This window comes from Poecilia mexicana, unplaced genomic scaffold, assembly GCF_051168715.1.
Source record: "Poecilia mexicana isolate PSO_F unplaced genomic scaffold, ASM5116871v1 scaffold_5, whole genome shotgun sequence".
NCBI lineage: Eukaryota > Metazoa > Chordata > Actinopteri > Cyprinodontiformes > Poeciliidae > Poecilia > Poecilia mexicana.
In genome coordinates this window covers 8,259,013-8,278,646 of record NW_028263374.1, presented here as the reverse complement: position 1 = coordinate 8,278,646, position 19,634 = coordinate 8,259,013, and the positions used below count along the sequence as shown (strand labels likewise).

At 38.8% G+C, this 19,634-nt stretch overlaps 1 protein-coding gene across 1 annotated transcript; it reads right to left on the bottom strand.

Annotated features, from left to right (window-relative positions):
- Positions 1-770: 770 nt before the first annotated feature.
- Positions 771-17,673, bottom strand: ell2 (elongation factor for RNA polymerase II 2). The gene is made up of 12 exons (XM_015002552.2): positions 17,451-17,673; positions 13,338-13,385; positions 12,713-12,834; positions 12,434-12,597; positions 9,606-9,865; positions 9,078-9,202; positions 8,417-8,489; positions 7,668-8,322; positions 5,409-5,472; positions 5,018-5,189; positions 4,718-4,762; positions 771-3,198 (listed from the first exon to the last, which is right to left on the bottom strand). Exons 1-12 carry the CDS (start codon positions 17,622-17,624, stop codon positions 3,082-3,084), a joined length of 2,019 nt encoding a protein of 672 aa, XP_014858038.2. The 5' UTR covers positions 17,625-17,673; the 3' UTR covers positions 771-3,081.
- Between the last annotated feature and the right edge of the window lie 1,961 nt (positions 17,674-19,634).

Here is a 19,634-nt window from a genome sequence, read left to right as displayed (position 1 = left end):
TGGCTAATTTCTTGAAATAAAAATGGAGTGTGTCGTTGTAAGTCACCGTGATAGTGATAGCCCACCTGCCACTAGCAGCATTTTAGCTAATTTTAACTTATAAGCTAATGTTTGCATATTTAAGAGTAAATCCATATTAACATAATGGCATTAGCTCACACTCTACTGGTAGCATTTAAGCTTTTTTTATTTTATTTATTTTTTTATGAGAAAGCTACAGCTTTCCATGCTGAATGGAGTAAAGCAATGTTAGTCAACATAGTGGTCATAGCCCACGACATAATTCAGCTAACCTTAATTCTTACATGAGCAGCCAGTTTTCTGTCCGTAAATTGGAGTTTTGGAAGAACTCATTCAATTCAGTTTTAGAATAAAACACCCCATATTAAGAAAGACAAGGCAGATTTACAGCTGCAATGATTACATTTATTAAGACATTTTTCTGTCAGTTGAGAATGACCTAAGTGATTTCAAGAAATACATATAAAATAAAATTGTAAGTATTTTTTAAAGGTTCCTCTTTACATACATGCAGAATTAAGGGTTTTGAGACAAAACCTGAGACGTTATATACACTTCAGGATGGATTTTAACAATGTCGGTTTACTAAAGTTTGAAGAAAGTACACATCTTTGAGGAAACATTTTCCTCATACAAAGCTTTTGGAGTTACTTCAGAATAACTTAAGTGGCTAATGACCAAGCCCAGAAGTTGGGGTAAGTTCAGAATGTCAGAAAAGCATCTGACATTCCAAAAATGACAGAGACATATTTCCACGTAAACCAAGTTGATTTTTATTGAAATGTCTTTTACATTGTCAGGAGAGCAAGATGACATTTCAGTCCAAATTTTCTTGTTTTGCTTGGGTATATTTTTTATTTATTTTGCTCATTAAGACTGGTCAAACCCCCTTATTACATGAAGTCACATTAGGCCATCTCATGTTGTTCTAACCAAACTCAAGACAATTTCTGATTAGGACAGAAACCCTTGGAATGCTGAAGAGGACGACTCAGTCAACGGGACAACACCGTGGAGACTTTAAAGGGGGTGGGGGGGAGAAAAAAAATGGCATGCTACAAACTCAAGGAATTCACTTTTTTCAATAAAAGTAATTTATGTGATCCAAATCTGTGAGATGTTGTGACATGTATCCAAACATACAAGTTTTAATATTTCTGTCAAAAATAACCAGAAAAGGGGAAACAAGTTAAAAGTAGTTTTTTTTTTCACTGATTCTGGCAGAAAACCAAAACAGCCAGTCTGCTGCAGAGACTGACTTTAAGGAAGAATGCCACAACCAAAATATTTAAATCATCCAGTGGAAATTATATGAGACAAACTCTTAGTAGTCCAATATTGGATTTGATAAAGAGGCTGATCCTCTTCACATTTCTGAACATTTTTTTAAACAGACAGCTCATTCTCTAAATCTGCTGTCTTAACATGTCCTTAACTTGTTCTCCTATCAGAACCTTTGCTCCATGGAAGCGGTACCAGAAAGGCATTTCATCTTTGGCAAACGTTCCAACAAGTCTGTAAACATTTCTTTTCCCTTGTTGAAAGAAAAAAAAATAAAACAAAAACCAGAAGCCAGCCATTCAATCCATGAAAACAAACCTGCATAAATGCAGAGGAATTTACAAAACTGAAATTGTTTTAAACCAACAATTAAATACAAGGAGCCCCCAAAGAACAGATGGGTCCTCTGTTGGATGAGGAGGCTTCTTTCTAAAACTGAAATATACACCGTTTGCCGCTGGATAAATATGGGGTGGAGGCGACCCTTTCCATGGTTGAGAAAGGAAATGCTGAAGGGGGAAAAAGAAAAAAAAAAAAAAAGAAAAAGAAAAAAAAAAAGATGTTTTGCATCACTTCTTCTAGGATCAGGTACTGAGTCTCCGGCCGGGATGATCCTGAGTGCACCGGCTGGTAAACAGACTATAGCAGCTTCTTTTCTTTTTTTGGGGGGGGGAGGGGGTGGGATGAGGGGTTCAGGTTTCTAACTTTTTTTCTCCATGTCATTCACAACCGTACGCTCACACACTCATTCTGGACTCCGCATCCCTTCCTATCATCATCATACACTCATTCACACACAAACACATTCTCAGGCAGTTGTAGTTCCTTTGCATAGCATGTGGACCTGAGTCCACTTTTCCCAAATGTAAACGCCGTAAGGCATTGTGGATTTTATTTGGTGCAAAGAATACTGCCCCCCCCCCACCCCCCCCACCACCCAGAGGTGTCATGGGATCACAAGCCTTTGGTTTCCATAACCTCTCCCCTCTTTTACAACTAATTATGTACCACCCATCCACACGTTTTGCTGCTTCTCATAAAGCTTATGTGATTCCTCCCCGCTGCCTCGTTTCCTTCCCTTTTCGCTCAGCTTCGGCAGCAGTTTTTCCAGTACAGTTTCTGTTTGAGAGGAGCAGAAAACGAGGCAGCAGGTAAAAAAAAAAAAAACTCAGCTAAATGAGAAGCATGAATCTTGCGTGCAAAAATGGCTTCACAAATTCAACATATAAGGCTTGTGGTATACACTTTTTTCTCTCCTTTTTTTGCATTGCTCAAGAAAAAAAAAATTAAACAATATATCATCTGCTAACTTGTTTTCAATACGAGTCTCAAAATAAATAGATCTCCCTCTTTTTTCTTTGTTTTTTTTTGTTTTGTTTTGTTTTTTTTACTTAAATACAAGTTAATATTTTCTCTCTGGTGCTCAAAAATACTTTTAGTCTGAAGAGAGTCCTTCACAAGTTAGAGCTGAAGATTTCACACAAGCAGGCTGCTCCTTTCTGCTGATCCAGTGGCATCAATTCCACAGGAGCAAATTCATCACGGGGAGGAAAAAAAAAAGATTTTCAATATTGCAGGCTATTAATGAGCCTGTGGAATCAAAGAAAGAAAGAGGGAATGAAGGATGAAAGGAGTAGGGAGAGAGAGAGAGAGAGAGGGAGAGGGAGAGAAAAGGACATAGGGGCAGGAAATGAAGAGGCGTTAAATAAATAAGGGCAGGTTTGGTCACTCCCACCCTGGTTTGACACTCCGTTCACAATACTGATCGGTGCTGGATTCTCAGCACCAGGCCTGGGCTCTGCGCTGGTCAAAATCAGCTATTAGTCGCTTGATGTGGGCCAGCTTGTTGTGCAGGTATTCACAGCGCTGTTTCTCTTCATGGTAGTTGGGGTTGTGCTGTAAGAAACGCAAATCCATAAGGTCAGACTCAACATTCGTCCCTGTAAGGCTGCATGTGCTGCGGCTCATGTTTAGGCAGCCCGAGGCCAAGTAATGTTTAACTCATCTGAAATTAGGGCTGGAAAAAAAAAAAAATCAATAATCTGTACCACACTAGACATGTTCAATATCAATAGATAACACGTCTGAGTAGAAAATTCAATTTCATTGAACTTAGATCGAGAACCGCACAGCATTTTGGGGGATGTAGGCAATGGAAAGACATTAGCTGCTCAACCTCTCACAGCCAGTCAAGCTAGGTTGATGGCATTGACTAACTCACTCTTTGGTTACCTAGCAACAACCTGCTGAGTAACTTGTGGTTACCTAGCAACAACCTGTTGAGTAACTTGCACAGCAGCAGCAGTTTCAGGTGTGTTCTGCTTAAAAATAAAAACACATTGTGGAGTGAAAACTGAATAAGGTCACATCACCAGTAATTTTAAATATTTAAGAGAAACAAAAAATCAAAAACTGTTGATATTGTGATATAAAACACTTATAATTGTGACATGTTTCTCAGCCATATTGTCCGTTCCTATCTGAAATAAATGTAAAATACTGGTTAAAAGCTAATTTCACCTGCTGGGTTTAAAACAGAGCATCCTATCAAAGGTTTAACACATCCTTCTGACATCATGATTAAGTAAGTTGAGTCAAAAAAAGCCAGCGAATCCTGCAATGCCTCGCAAAAATATTCACACCAAACTCATATGCATTTTGTGTGATCAACCAACACAAAGTACTGGTAGAGATACTCGTTTCTGCTTTTTAAACCTTTCTAAAAACGAAGATCGTAAAATGTGGATTGCATGTGAGCCCTGAGTAAAGGCCTTGCAGAGCCACGTTTTGCTGCCACTGAAGCGTCTATTAGGAGACTATGACAGACTGAGTTTACCCATACGTCTTTGCAAAATAGCTCAATCTCTGTCAGATTAGATGAAGAGCAACTAAAGAATTCATTTCAAATCTTGTTGCAGATTCCTACTTTATGTCTGAACTTTGACTAGTTCATTCCAGGGCCTTAATATAACTTCATCTAATAGGTGCAGATCCAGGGGTTGAAGACGTTTCAGGAGAGATGTTTATTTTTGTTGTGTTTTTTAGTTTTTCAGCAGATTTGCCCAAGTTTAGTTCTCCAGAACTACTCTGCTGTAATGTTTGGATGCATCTCTTCTCCAAAACATCTGAATGAAAAGCCTGAATTCCCTCATCAGCATCTTATTCAGGTCTGCAGAGGCCTTCTGATGAGCCATTCATGTGCTGTGTTAGAAGAGGGACGCATTGAAACGTGGTAGGAGTGTAGCTGTCAGGGAATGCACCGTGCTGATTAAGGCTTGGTGTTTAGATCTACAGTAATATAGAAGATCATTAGAATAAAAATGGATTAAGGCAAATGGTTGACATCAAAGAACACGCTGCCCATCAGAGTCAGAAAACGAAAGGAAATCTTACAGTAGGCAGTTGAACTACTCACTTGTTTCATCTTTTTGTACTCTTTCAAGACCTCTTCTTGCACTTTCTGTTAAGAAAAAATGATTTCATGTCAGAAAAACCTTTAAGCTATATCAACAAACGTTTAAGTAAAAACAAGCATTAAAATAAAAAAAACAGGATCATTTCTTTGCCTAAACTGAATGAGTTTACTGACTAATCCAAATCCTCACTGTCAGACAACAAGGTGTATGAAACTTTCTCTACATTATACATCTTGGGCTCATTAGTAAATGTGACGTGCTGTCATTGCTCAAAGAGGGAGGCAGTGCTTCAGCCGGACCTGGTGCTCCTTGGTGCCGGGAACCAGCTTCCTACACTGAGCGTCGAGCTGAGTGAAGCGCCTGGTGATGCCCTCCACGTGGGCGTGCAGCTGACGGTACTCGTCGTATTCTGCGTTGAAGTCGTCTTTGTAGCTTTGTCTCTGGTTGAGAGACGCCAGCGGCGCGTACTTCCTGTGAATGTGCGGTCAGCAGAAACCCGTCCGTCAGTTATCATTTTTACAGATTCACCCAGGAAGCTTTGCCCCTGCTGAGCTTCTCTATAATCTGACAGAGCAGTAAAAATAAAAATAAAAAAAACAAAGCTCTGAAGGACACAGAAGAGTGCTCTATGCATCCTCTTCAAGTAAAGTTGTTTTCTTTACGTGTCAGAAATTGAAAATTAAAACTCACACTACATAGTCGGGCATATCAGTTTTGGAAGAAGATTCAGAGGAGTGGACTGGCTTCTCTTTGACTGAAAAGACAAGAAGGGAAAAAGAAAAGTCAATACTGACCTGGAAGCCCATCCAACATGACGAATGTTCACTACGCAACTAAAACAAACCGGGTGGCACAGTTAAATGCAACATCAATATCTGAATTTATCATAAAATATCATTAATATGGCCCAAAGTGCCAAACTTAAAAAAGGCTAAAATCCAAACCATAATGAAAAAATGTGGATGGCAAAATTATGGAGGTGAATTGGCAGAGAGAACCGAGTCTTACCACCAGCCCTTTTGACTTTTACCTCATTATTTCTGAACACGCCCTGTGAAACTAAACATCAGAACAGTGTTGGATTTTAATAGCATCAACATAATAAAAACTAGAAATATTTCCTCAAAAAGGTTTGCTGGCAGAATCAGGTTTCAGTACACATCTAGTAAGTCGCATACTAACGAGTCGCTTATACACCAAATTATTATATTTTTTTTCAAAAGTGCAATTTTTTTTCCCTTTAAAATTCTATTGAATTGTCCCATGACAAGTGAAGAAAGTAAAACAACAGAAAACAAGAGGGGCCTATAAGAAACTTTTTCATTTTGGGCAGTACAATACTCCAAATTAGCCCATAGAGGGCAGAATAGGGTTTCTCTAATGATTATGACATTTATGGATTTTCTAGTGAATAGTGAATTAAGTTCCTATGCAGTTCCTGTTGATGGCAGATTCTTCTTCTATGCTCAAAACCACCCAGTATTGAGGTCTTAGACAAAAGTCAGCACTTTCAGATAAAAATATTAATGATAAAAACTCCCATTAATATATTTCTTTTTTAATTTTGGGGAAAAAAAATGATGCAATTAATTTTAAAAATCTGGAACAAGACATCAAAACAATTTATTTAATAGAGATATTTAGACCACAAGCTAATTTGAAGCTTGTCCAGTCTGACTGGGGTTTAAAGCACAAATTTTAAATCTAATACTGGTGGATAATAATCTAAAACCAGGACCCATTAAAACAGACGGGATTGTCTAAATGGTGTTTAGGACGTTCCTAAATTAAATTCTCTAGTTAATTTAAAAATGGTCGTTTTGTAAATCCAACGAAATTTAGAGGATTATACTTTTCTGGATTTAGTTGAGTAGAATAATTTGGAAAAAAATGTTACGTGAACTACAGAGCTATTAAAAACTAACACAATCCATCTAAAATGACAGTCATTACAGGTACAAACATTTTACTTTTGCTAAAAGACTAAAACCAGAGATGACCTAAAACCTTGACTAATTTTCACCTTGCCTCCTGATCGACTGAATGGAAACACAAAAGTCTTTCATCAGTGAAACCCCACCAAGATGCACCAACTCTCTTCCTTAAGGTTGTCATGGAAGTGAGAAGAAATCTCAGTTATTTCCAACATCTTAATTAGCTATTTAAAAAGGAATATAAATGTCCTTTGACACAGCTGTGCAAGAACAATAAGACCAAGAGAAAAGAAGAAAACTGAACATATTTCAGTAAGGTTGCTCTGTTTTATCATGTAGTTTTTGATCTCTGCCACGTAACAAGCTGGATTTTGACTTGGATTGCTGTAGGAATTTGACTCAAGTAAGGATCATTGTTCTGTAAGGAAGATGGACTGAGACTGCTGTTTCAGTAGGGCCAGCTAACAATGGTCACAGATATCTGATAGGAAAAAAAGTGAATTGTTTAGCTTAAGATTAGTAACATCCTGTTTTACAGTAACTGCTTCTCCTAATGAGGCGACTGTTGGTAATACAAATTACTATGGAGCTCTAATGACAGGAAGACCAGAAAAAAAAAACTTTTAATGTTGTTAATTGTTAATATAAAACACCAAAATGAAAAAACCCTGATCGGTCCAGAAAAACACTATACAGCTGTCAAAAGTATATTATATTTCCCAAGTCTAAGTTTAGTCAGACCTAATCGTTCATGTGGTTGAACTGGCTTTGTGGATGTGCTCCACCTGAGTTGGAGTGAAGCAAAGTGAGATGGTGTGAAGCGACAATAAAGAAACTCCTGCTGTTAGCGAAAGCGTTTCCAAGTCAATCTGACAAGTGTCAAAGATTCTTAAAGTCACACCTGATGGCCAACTGGACTTACAGGAACTGCTCTAGGTATGAATCACTTATTACTCGGTATGTTAAATTTGTAATCAGTGGTTAAGCTATGCAAACAATTCATCTGCTGTCATACCTTGATCTTTGTAAGGATTTTTCTCAACAGCTTCCTCGATGACTTCCTCAGCGCTGCGCCTCTTTCTCACCGTGTGACTCTCCTCCACCGCCGCAACAGGAGAACTGCTGCTGCAGGATCTTTCCGTTTGTTTCCCTTTGGCCCTCTCACGGTCCTTGTCTTTGTGCTTCTTGGATTTCTTCTTGAATTTCTTACTTGTACTGCTAGACAAAGGAGGGCTGGTGACAACAGTGGAGGTAACTGTGAGAGAGGTGCAGGGGGGCGGGCTGGGAGAGGCGGCTGCTCTGGGGGCCGGGTGCTGACAGCGCTCCTGCAGGGAGCGGGAGAAGGGGCTCGGCGAGGGGTCTCTGCAGGAAGAGCTCTGGTCCATGGGCAGGTCCTGAGTGCCGCAGCCTTCTGGGGTGCTGGGGGAGTTGGAGTTGGAGGCTGGGCTGAGCTGCTGATGCGATGGCGCCGGTGGGTGGGAAGGTATGGGGAGATGGGTGGGAGGCCCTGAGGTCACGCTGGGGGGCAGGGACGAGTGTTTGGAGCGGGGGCTGCTCTCGTCCTCGCGGCGGTCGGAGGACGAGGCCGCGGGCCCTCGGCTGCTGAGGTGAGAGATGCGGGCTTTCTTGGGAGCCAGAGGGTCGATAAAGTCAAAGTCTGCCTGGCGCTTCTGCGAGAACACAAGAAAAATTTTTTTTTTAAATTAAATTAAAATATCCTCTTGTGTGAGTGTCTGTGTGTTTTTCTTTCTTTTTTTTCCATACCTGCGGGGATGAAGGGAAACTGTCTTTAGGCGAACTGTTTGATGAGACTCTCTCAGTAGGGAGACCCAGTTTTCTATTAAGAACAAAGAAATGCATCAGTGTGGAGCAAATATCATTATACTAGAACTAGGGAAAAATAAATATTTTCCACACCTGACATATGTTTGTACACACATACTCTCACTGTATATCCATATAATCATTTTATTTGTTTATTAGGCTTCTTAAACTGGGACCCGAGTCTGAATTTCATGCAAATGTGGGCTGGTATGTCAATGAAAATCTTTAAGATTCACTTACTGAAGCTAATACAAGGTTTTAAAAAAAATGAAAGATCCAACTTTCAATGATCTTGTTATAATTAATCAACTTAACTCCAATAAAATGGATATACAAAAACAACAAATCAAATGATAATAAATAATTTTAGTGTCAGACACCATGCATATTGTGAAGCTCAGGACAACTGTGTTTACTTCTCTGACTCTTACCAATAAGCCAATGTAAGTCTGTGAGTCATGTTATGCATCACCTGCAGTATGCATGCTTTAATAACACGTGAGGCTCTGCGGCCCTGCGATTCTCCTCTTGTTCAAAAATAGACTTAGAAAGTATTTTTAAAAAACAAGAGAGACAAAAGGATAACGGGTTATTCCAGTACCGGGCTAGAATCCGGTCAGCTTGGATCTTCTCATCCTCAGAATAGCCAGGCCAGTCCCGCTGCACGTCGCGATATATAAACTCCTTCAGCGAGTAAGTGTTGTCTTTGGGATTCAGGCTTGCCACCTGTTGAACGAAGACACGGTGAGCGAGTTCCAAAGTTCAAACTTCAGCAGCATGAGAACTTTTCTTACATGTATTGAAACTTTAGAATTTCCTGCACAGGCCACCTGTGCATGCAAATGACGTGCAACAATTTAGCGATTGGTTTCTAATCAATGGAGACTCTTTCTTTTTACAGAACTTCCTCAGGCAAATGTGGAAACTTTAATCATATGTTGAACAAGATCAAAGGGGATCTCTGGGATTAATGTCGACTAAGGGGCCTTATGGAAGTTGCGCAACAGGCTGTGTATCTCGAAATTAGCTGCACTGGATTTTCTGTGTTGCCCAAGATGAGACTTGGGCCGCATCCAACTTTAATTGCTGCAAATAATCCAAAATTTGGGTAAACAAAATGTCTGATTACTTGTTGCAAGGTGGTCCCCAGTGAGTTTCGGTCCTTCTGGTTGATACCGTCCCGCTGCAGACGGCCCAGCACTTCCAGCTTCTTGTAGGACTTGAGCGCCAGCAGGTGGATGATGCGGTCCCGGAGGGGCCTCTGAGATACGGGGTTGTTGGAAAGGCACTTGCGTATAGTATTGGCTGGGTTGATAGGCGTGGAGCGTTTGCGCTCTGGGACTACATCCGGGGCCGACAGTGCTGGCTTACGAGTGTGCACCTGCTTTCCTAAACACATAACGTAAAAATGGCGTTAAACATTTTCTCCACAGGGAGTTTGATCTGCATATTGTATGGGTTTATGCATGTATGTGAAAAAAACACCTCAGATCTAAACAGATACAACCCACAACTCACCATTAAAAATATCTACCTTTGTATAATGGGGAGGAATGGCCATCAAATTGAACTCTGCCTTTCTTAGAATAATACTTATGCTATTAATGGGCAAATTAGGCCAAAGCAAAGAATGACCTAGTATATCATCAATATAAATAAAGCCAGAATGGACAGGTGAACACCAACTTTGATATATTAGGGACACATAACACGTGTATTCCTTGTTAGCCATATAGACCACTGTTGTATTTCTGGGCCATGTGTTTTACAGGCACGTTCTCATGCTTCCTAACACTTGTTATGAAATTCTAAAGCTCTTTAAGAGATTAAGGTTAGTGACGGAGAAGAGAAAAGAAAACTTTTTTTTTTTCCAGGCAAGATGCAACGTGAGGTGATCTGTACTTTATCTAAAGGTTTAAATCATTTTCATACAGAAATGGCAGGCATTAATAATAAAAATAACAATAATAATAATATGGGTATTTCTCAAAAGAACCAGATTACTGAAGATAAGAAGAAGTTTTGGATTAAACAAATGGCTTAAAACGGCTTTTGCGTAGAAAAGGTGCTGACAGTAAACCAGCTGCGACAGGTTTCAGACCCACCGCTTTCCTATGCAGGTCCTCTCGTTTCCCAGTTTCTGTCTGAATCAGTTTCTGTCTAAGCTTGTTTATGCAAATAGATTCCTGCATTTATGTCACAGAGGACAGAGGTCATATTATACAGATCATTAAGAAAAAAAGTGCTTAAAAAGTTCACATTTTAAATTCTTCTGCAATACCTGCATAATCCTTGGATCTATATCTGCTACAAGTGTTGGGCACAAAAATAAAAGATTCATTTTTTCACCTCATTTGGAAATGAGGTTAATTAACTCCACTTTAGCCTGTCTATGCAGAGAAGAACTTCAAGGACAACTTAGTAGAGTACGGTAAAATATAGCTCACAATTTTATTTTTATGTTTTTATGTAATTAAAGACATTTAACCTGAATCATTTTTTTAAAATGGAGGCATTAAAGTGGAATAATCTTTCCAAGCCAGCGTTGTTCTTTGAGAAAAAGTAATTGCCTAATAAAACTAATAACTGGTTGTTGCAACCTTGGCAGCCAAAACTGCCATCAAACATTTGCAATAACTGGCAATTAGTCTTTCACATTACTGAGGAATTTTGTCTCATCATTGATTTTTTTAAATTGCATTAATTGAGCCACACTGGGGAGTTTCGTGCATAAAGACGTTGTAAAGTTTGGCCTTAGGGTCTTATTTTAATCTACAACCCTTATTTTTGATTTACTTTTTTGGTTACAGTCACTGATGTGCTTTAGCAAGCTGACCTGCTGCATAACACGTGTGTCGTCGGCCCTTTTTGGACAGCAATTGGCCTCGACTTGAAGCTTTTTGATGGATGCCATTTATGCCAGCTTGTTTCCTACTGTTAGATGACGAACACTGACCTTCACTGAGGCAAGGGAGGCTTTAGATGTTGTTCTTTTATGACATCGCGGATGGGTCGAAGCACTCTCGGGAGTAATATTGGTAGACTGCCCACTCCTGTGAAGGTTCACCAGTTTCATAATTTTTTGTTCTGTGGATAATGGCTCTCAAACTTTGGAAATGGCTTTGTAAATTTTCCAGACTGACCGATGCGATTCGCTTTGCTTTTCATCTGTTTTTGAGTTTCTTTGTTTATATTGCTTTCTGGGATCTTTTTGCCTACATCACGTTGTCAGACGGGTCCTGTTTGAGTGACTGATTCTACAGTAAGTTATCAAGTCCTACGTGTTGTAAAATAGAAGTCAGTTTTCCTCAAAACGTGGTTAATTACAGCTTGTTCATGATTAAGCAAACTGTGCGAGTTTGACTTTTTTTTACAACAGCAAAGTAGTTGAAAGATACAGTGTGAATTTTCAAACTATAGAAGTCTGATTAAAATTTGTTTAATGAACTGAAACATTTAAAAAATTACAAAAAAAAAAAATATCTCTAAATTTTAAGTTTGACTCTTTTTTATAATAGTACTGACTGTTTGTAATGCCTAATCTTTATGGGCAATAATTTGACATGCCAGCTATGAAGTCCAAACATGGAAAAGTTTGCTAAAATTCAAGAATACTAATGCAAAGAATATTATTTAGAAAAGACCTTCAGTGGGAGAAACACCTAAATTATTGTTTGTTCTGGTTAAAAATAAAGACAACTAGAGTTTTAGAAGGTATAATTTTACTTGTCTTCAAATGTAACTTCACTTTTTTGTTCATATTGTAAGCATTAAGACATAACTACATCATATAAAGGTTATAATAAACTACATCAAAAATAGAGGCACACTATTAATTGAATTAAATTTCTGCTCAAATTAAAACAAAGTGCCAGAGACCATGTCAAAACAAATGATAAAAAACAGAAAAAAAGACTTCACAGTGGCAGATAAACAAACCTGGGCTGAGGGCCTTACCTCGGTATTGCCCCCCAGGCTTGATGACTTTGGTCCCCCGTTCACGCGTGTCCTCCACGGCCTGGGTCATACGTTCCCGGGTCACCTGGTAGGAGTCATTGGTGGCGCACACTGTGACCTTGTCCTGAACGGTCGCCAACAATGCCAGGTGTGAGGCCCCTGAGCTGGAGACAAAGATGCAGCGCGAGAGAGAGAAATGCGAGGCAGAGAGAGATTACCTTCCAGCAACGTGTAGTAAGACAGCAATAGTTGATTCAGCTGAACAGCGATTACCATTACCTGGACACATACTGGTGGATGCACTCAAAGCTTCCCTGAGGGTTGTCCTTGCCCACATTAGACAGGTAGAAATCAAAGTTGTGGAAGGCGTTAGAGGAGTCAGTCCTGGGAATTTTAATGTGCTGTAAAATAAAGTAAAGAAAAAAAACTGCCTAAATATGAGACTTTAAATTTGTGAAACTGAATGGTGACCCAGGTTTAATGTACTAGTTTGTGAGTGAGAGATATTTTCACAGACAATAAAAGAGACTAATGATGAGTATCTCTTTAGGTAATTGACTAAAAAACACTGGGATAGGTCAATGGTTTTTATTGTCGTTCAAGACATCCATATTTAAGTAGCGCTGCGTTCACAAGTACAGGACCTGGTGTCCCTCAGTGCAGCTCGTTTTACGTTTCACTGTCCCAACACACACTGCTCCCCAAAGAAAAGTTAAATTGTTTATAACTCTGTTGAAGTCTGATAATGCCCTGTTTGATAGAAATGGATGTTTTCTTTAAAGAAAACATCCATTCTTTAGCAGAAAAAAACAACACACTTTTACTAAAGCATGAAGTGTGAAACATTAAACCTCACACTACGAGGTTATTTTAATACAAACTACGTAAATAAAATAAAAATTACCCCTTGAAGTCCCTTGAATTGTACTGTTGGCCTTGAAGATGGTATATTCTGAAAAAGGAAGGAAAGAACACAGTTAAATCTGTTCACAATTACCTACAAAGAGGGAAGGTAATCAAGTTAACAATATATTTAAGAGTTCATCAACAAAAAAAAATCCACATTAAATTTAAGCCGTCAAAATTCAAGAAAAATAAAAATCTGGTTGATTCTCTCTGGGTTTCGTCTGATCGGTAACCAGCAGGTCAAATGAAGAAAAATCTTGCTTTTATTTGTATTCATCTTCTATTCGGAAAGGGTATCAAAACTGACCTTTAGTCTACAAAAGCATCAAGCAAAAACACAAATACCTGCTGCACATTTTTTGTCTTATGTGCTAGAAAAAAGAACGTCAGACCAAAAAGAAATCCAGAAATGGAGATCAGCCAGGAAAATAAAATGTATTTAAATGATTCATCTGAACCTAAAATGCAGCATAGCAGGAGTGTCGAACGTTTTTAGTTCTCTCCCTGGTGGTAGTCACCACCACATGTAATTGTTCTACAGATGATGAGCCATCCAGATGATGAGCCATCCAGATGATCCAGAGGGATTGAACAGGTTCAGAATATTTTATATTTTATCTAGAGGACATTACTTTATGTTGTCTTAATTTAGTATTATTCCAGATTAGGTGGTTACATAGGCTGAAGCTAACGTGTAATCTAAACGTCTAATACCAGAGCCGCCTTAAAAGACTCCAATCTCAAGAGAAATGTTATCTTTATGTTACACTTTCCTGTTACACTTCAGAAACCAGACCCAACCGCCTTGACAACATGCAGTTACAATAGTTGCTTGTTCGGGGGCGCTGTCACAAAAAGCAGAGAGCTGTCCAGCAGGTTCATCTAAGTGTTGGAGTAAATGCATCAGTACCATGAATGCAGTTACACCAAGAAATACAAGGATTTGGGAGTTTTCAAATAACATATTCCTATAAAACACATCTCACTTCCTTTCTTTGGTTCACTGGACAATCAGTTTTACGTGGCCATATAAAGGTAGTTTCCACACTGCTTAAAACAAACTGGTTCCTTTCCAGTCTCGGTCCAGTTTGTTTGTGGAGATGAACACAGAAATTGCAGAAATGGGTGTACATCCGCACGCTGACCGTTTGGAGGAAGTGATTCCAAATGCAATCCGTCAAACTTACAAAGAGATGTGGACCAAAGTAAACCAACTGTAGGTGTGAAAACGTCCATCAGGTAACCCCCACCAGGGTTCATTTGCAACTGAACTGACACCCATGTTTCCAGACAAACCAGAGTATGATGAGCTTTCACACCTGATCAACCTAAGCAGACAACCTGAATAACATGAACTCTGGCCCATTTAAAGTGGATTAAACAGCTGTGAAAGGGCAATAATCTGCTGGAGGCAAGATATTAACTAGTTATTGCATTTTAACAAAATTTAACTTCTGAAATCCTGACCCATTTCTTCAAACACAGAAACTCAAGCCGAAAGTTAAAGTAAAGTTATGGAGGAGGAAAATGTTTTATCAGGCAGGAAGTAAACATAGAAACATTTCAGACACAAATAGCTACAAGCTCCTTTTCACATAAAAAAGGACAGGATAAATGAAGTGAAAGGTGATGTTTTAAGAGTTCTCTTGATATACCACTTTGATAATAAAATGTAAAGTAAACCTGTAGTGTTTTAGAGCTGTAAAATTGTATGGCAGGTATGCATGTGTGTCAGTGTCTAGGTTAAATGAAGCTGGTAGCCACAAATCTGCAGTGGCTGCAGCAGATAATAGGTTAGGACAGGAAAGCACAAAACTCAGTTTCTTCACAAAGTCTTAGCACACACGCACACACAAAATACTTGGCTAGAGTCGTTAAACATTGCAATCAACTAGCCGGAGAGGAAAGAAGTTTTTTTTTTTTGTTTGTTTCTTTTAAAATCCAGCTACCTCCCTTCGATGGTAAATGTGATACGCGCTTTTAAACTTACATGGTGAAGGAAGGACCGTAGTTTCGATAAAATACTTTAAGATTGAGAGAATTGTGTCACAGTTGTGAAGGCTAAGCTAGTCTAAGCCACAGACTCCCTCCCCCACTCGCTCACACAGTTCTGATCACATTTCACGTCGCCACAGAACGACAAAGATAGCCGGCTTCCATAGTTCGATGACTGGTTCAACAACAGCACACATTACTGGGAGAGAGAGAAACAAAAAGCAGGCAGTTTTGGGCTGCTCAGTCAGCAAGAGATGGCAGGCTTCCCTTCAGCAGACTGAATCCACCAACACAACCAATGGACCTTTACAAAAGAATTTTTGACTTTGTGACAATTCGGTCGTCCTAACGTTTATAATCCAAGTTAATGAAAGAAATAATATTGAGCTTTACAGAGTTTAATTGCTGATGTGGAGTAATTTTGCATCAGACATCATGAAAAAAAAAGATTTTGCCAAAAGTCAGCAGACAAACATCAGAGAAAAGGCAAAAACTGAGCTATTAAATGAAAACAAAATGAAAACTGACCCATCACCATGTCCATATCGACTGTTTGCTTGAGAACATTGAAATTTGTTAATACTAAAGTGTTTTAATATGCTGGTATTTAAAGCAGATGTATGTGCATGGTATAATCCTCCTTTTGTAAAGGCAAATGTCTGACTAGTCTATAAATTAATCAACCAACAAAATGCAGTTTCAATATTTTTTTCTTTTAGGAATGTATGATTTAATGTTTTACTAGGAGTCATTCTTAATTTCTTCATTTTAGGGCAGACTCAAAACTACAACTTTGAACACCTGCACCATGTTTTCTTTTCCTATTATAATTTTTTATTATTTGGAAAGGAAAGAGAAAAAAACAAATCTGACAACCGGGAAAAGCCTGATCATCACATATCTCAAAAACAAAACACAACAAAAGATTTCTGAACACTAACGCCCTGCTCTAGTTTATCAGTATGAAAAGAACCAGAGTCCTGACATTATGTAACTCTTTAGTTGTTGGCAAATTGACAGAAGTTAAGGCCAGATAAATTGGCTTCAGGCATCTGCAACTCAAGTCCGCAGAGGTTTCTTCAGGTGAATCTACCTGCGGTAATCTCAACATGCTTACATCACCTCAACACTTAAAGATTACAAAAGTTATATATAATGTACTGCATTTACTCAGATCCTAGTGTAAGCCGTCTACTTGTGGTGAAATAGCAAATATGCTCATGTCAGTTGTATATACTTATTAAAATAAGCAGCAATTATTAGATATGTGATTTTCTACAACTGCAAACACGACTGGAGTCAAGTATTAACTGTTGTCTCCTATTACAGGTGCTGTAAGATGAACATATAAAACATTGACCTATTAAAATAGCTTGTACGCCATTCTCCAGGAACAATTAATGTTATTTGATTGCCACATTGTATAATAGGTTAAAGAGCTATAAAAAGGTGGCTCTGGCAGAGCAAGCATATATCCCTAGCAGGCTCCGATGTTGGGTTTTCCAGCCAGTTGAAACCATATGGTAACCTGACCAAACACCGACGTGTTTTAAAAGCCTGCAAAGCTAAACTAAGTTCAATTTGAGTTTTTTAGTATATACCAATACATATTATTGGTGGTGATACAGTTACAATGTACCGGTATTAAAGTTAAAAGTTTGCTAACATGCTTGTTTATAGTTCAAGAAGAATAAAAAAACTCAAATGTTGATAACGTACGATATTGAAACCATTTCCTAATTGGGTAAGCACGTTAGGTCGGTTGAGAGGAGAGGAAAAAAGGACTAGGTTGACCAGCGAAGGGGGATTCTGACTGAAGCAGAGCTAACGCTACTCAGACTGTCAATAAGTTAACAAAGAGAATTTATAGTTTTTTTAATGTGTGTCAGTTCCTAAAACCTGGCCAGAACACAAGATGTGGCCTTCGCTAATTAATATCAGCCCATAAACCGGCTGACACAAAACTAATTTAATCAAAAACAGAAGCGGAAAGTCGCCCTGTCAACAGTTTAGCTAACCTCCTAGCTTTAGCTGTGCGTGGCAGTTGGGAGAAGCAGCGTCAGCTAGAGACAGCCAGCTGCCATATTTACAGGAATTAATGTCTTCTTCAACTCACCGAACTACTTTGGTAGTTTTCTATCGCTCTCAGCGCCGTCTCGGTCAACTTGACGTGTAGTACGGATACTCTTTCGGCGCCCTGTTGGCCACAATTTAATCCGTACCTCCCATCCTCGGAGAGAGCCGCCATCTTTACCAGCCCTCCACCATCGTCCCTCTGAAGCCGGAGCATTTAGCAGCCCAGGCTCCCTGAGCGCACTCTGCTCCTGGGAGGGATTACACTGCTGGCCACAGGGCTAAAGTTGGATTGGTCTTCATTTTTCTCTCTTTCTAAACTGACCTAACCTAAAGTGTTTCACAGCGAATAAAGAGAGCACAATGTTTTAATTAAACATTTTAGTTCAAATGTACTTTTTTGAGGGGCTATATTTAAAGGGCCAGTTTTGTCTTTTTTAAACCTTTATTTGAACACTTCTAGCTTCTAGTTCCTCTTTCTCTGTACACACAGACCCACTTCTGAGTTATGCTGACATGGTGGAACTAATTATAACCTTCTGAAAATGTCAGAGTTAGTTTCTGGGACAGTAATTCATCTATTTCACACACGGTTTGGCATACATTTTGATGCTGGTAATAAATTTTTGTATTTCCAAGTACCACCAAACGAATAGAAATCTTTGAACAATGTTACAAGTGAACTTAATTTTTTTTCAGCTTTTGTACTTTTTTTTGGTTGTGTGAGATTATGAAAACGAGGAATAAGAAATTAGCAGAAAGGTCCAGTAAAGCGGAAATTCCAAGTGGTAAAATCATAGGTTTACCACAAACCTCAAAGTCCAACATGGCTGCCATATAATAGTTTATATTTTATAAAAGTAAAAATATTTACTTGTACTTTTGACAAATAAATCTCATGACTCCAAACTTCAGCAAAGATGTTGCTGGTGTTCAAAATACCAAAAATGCAGAAAATTGCATTAGCTGGCATTGCTTTTAATACAGTGACATGGCAAATAATTTAGAAAATATCATTGTTTTTTTAAAACTGGAATACAGTTTTCAGAGTAAATGTTAACATGGTGAAATAAAACGCCATATTATTTTCTAGTCGTAGAAAGTTGAGTGGAAGGGAACAAAATGTGGGGGAAAAAGCTTGCATCAGGAACAGGGATAATGACTGCCTTTAGAGCATTCTGAAGCATAATCTATTTAAGATTTTTGAGTTGGAGACTGTAAATAACACATCAAGATCCATTATGCACAGACGAATACATGGGTTACAAATGTTTTATTCCTTGTGTCAAGTGTGGCATTTTTGTGCAAAATATTCTTTTTTTAATTGAGCTTATGATAAATTGTGCTTATAGACACTTAAAATACCCTTAAAACTAATTCCTCCCATGTTTCAAATGATTTACCTCACACTACCTTTCAGTGTAGAACTGAAAAGAAAGCATAAACAATTTTAACTTTCACAACCCTTGTCCTCTGCTTTTCCTAGGTTTTTTTTTTTTTTTACAATGTGTTTTCCTTGTCAACTGGACTATCTAGCTGTGTCAGTCCCCTTGACATGGTGATTAACAGCGTAGCCATGGGCAGGGTGGGGAAAGGTTTGTGTGAATCCAGCAGATTACCGTGACTCTTCACCCCACCCATCCCCCTGACTAGTCAGCCAATTACACACACCGATGCAAAATGCTCACATGTTTAAAAATATCTTAGCTGTGACAAATCAGGATTTTCCTTTGTTCGTTTTTGTAATCTGTTAACGTATCTAACTTCAACTGAGTCAGAGAAACTCGACAGCCTCTGACGGTTTTGGTTTGCATTGCAGCCTTCCTTTCTTTGAATCCACGCAGATTTCAGAACCCAGTCAACCGTTCCAGTTCGTCTGACAGATTGCCTGCTGTGCCAGCACTTAAGTAAGGCCTTTGAGGTGTATATGACCCATTAATTTCAGAAGTCTTGTGTTTACAAAAGGCCCTGAAGGTGTCACCTGATAGAAGCTTAAAGAGCACCTTAAAATTACACTCCCTTTGTTTCCAGTTAAACTTTAGAGACTAAATGCATGAAACTATTTCTAGAAGACAGTACTGTTTAACCATGTGGCTAAACAAATTGCATGCTGCTTTACCGTGCCGACAGTGTTTTCTTTGATTACTTTTTCCAAATAGAGTCAATGTAAAAGACTTCATTTTTGGGGGTGGGCCTCCAGGTTTAGATCTAATCGACGACTCATGTT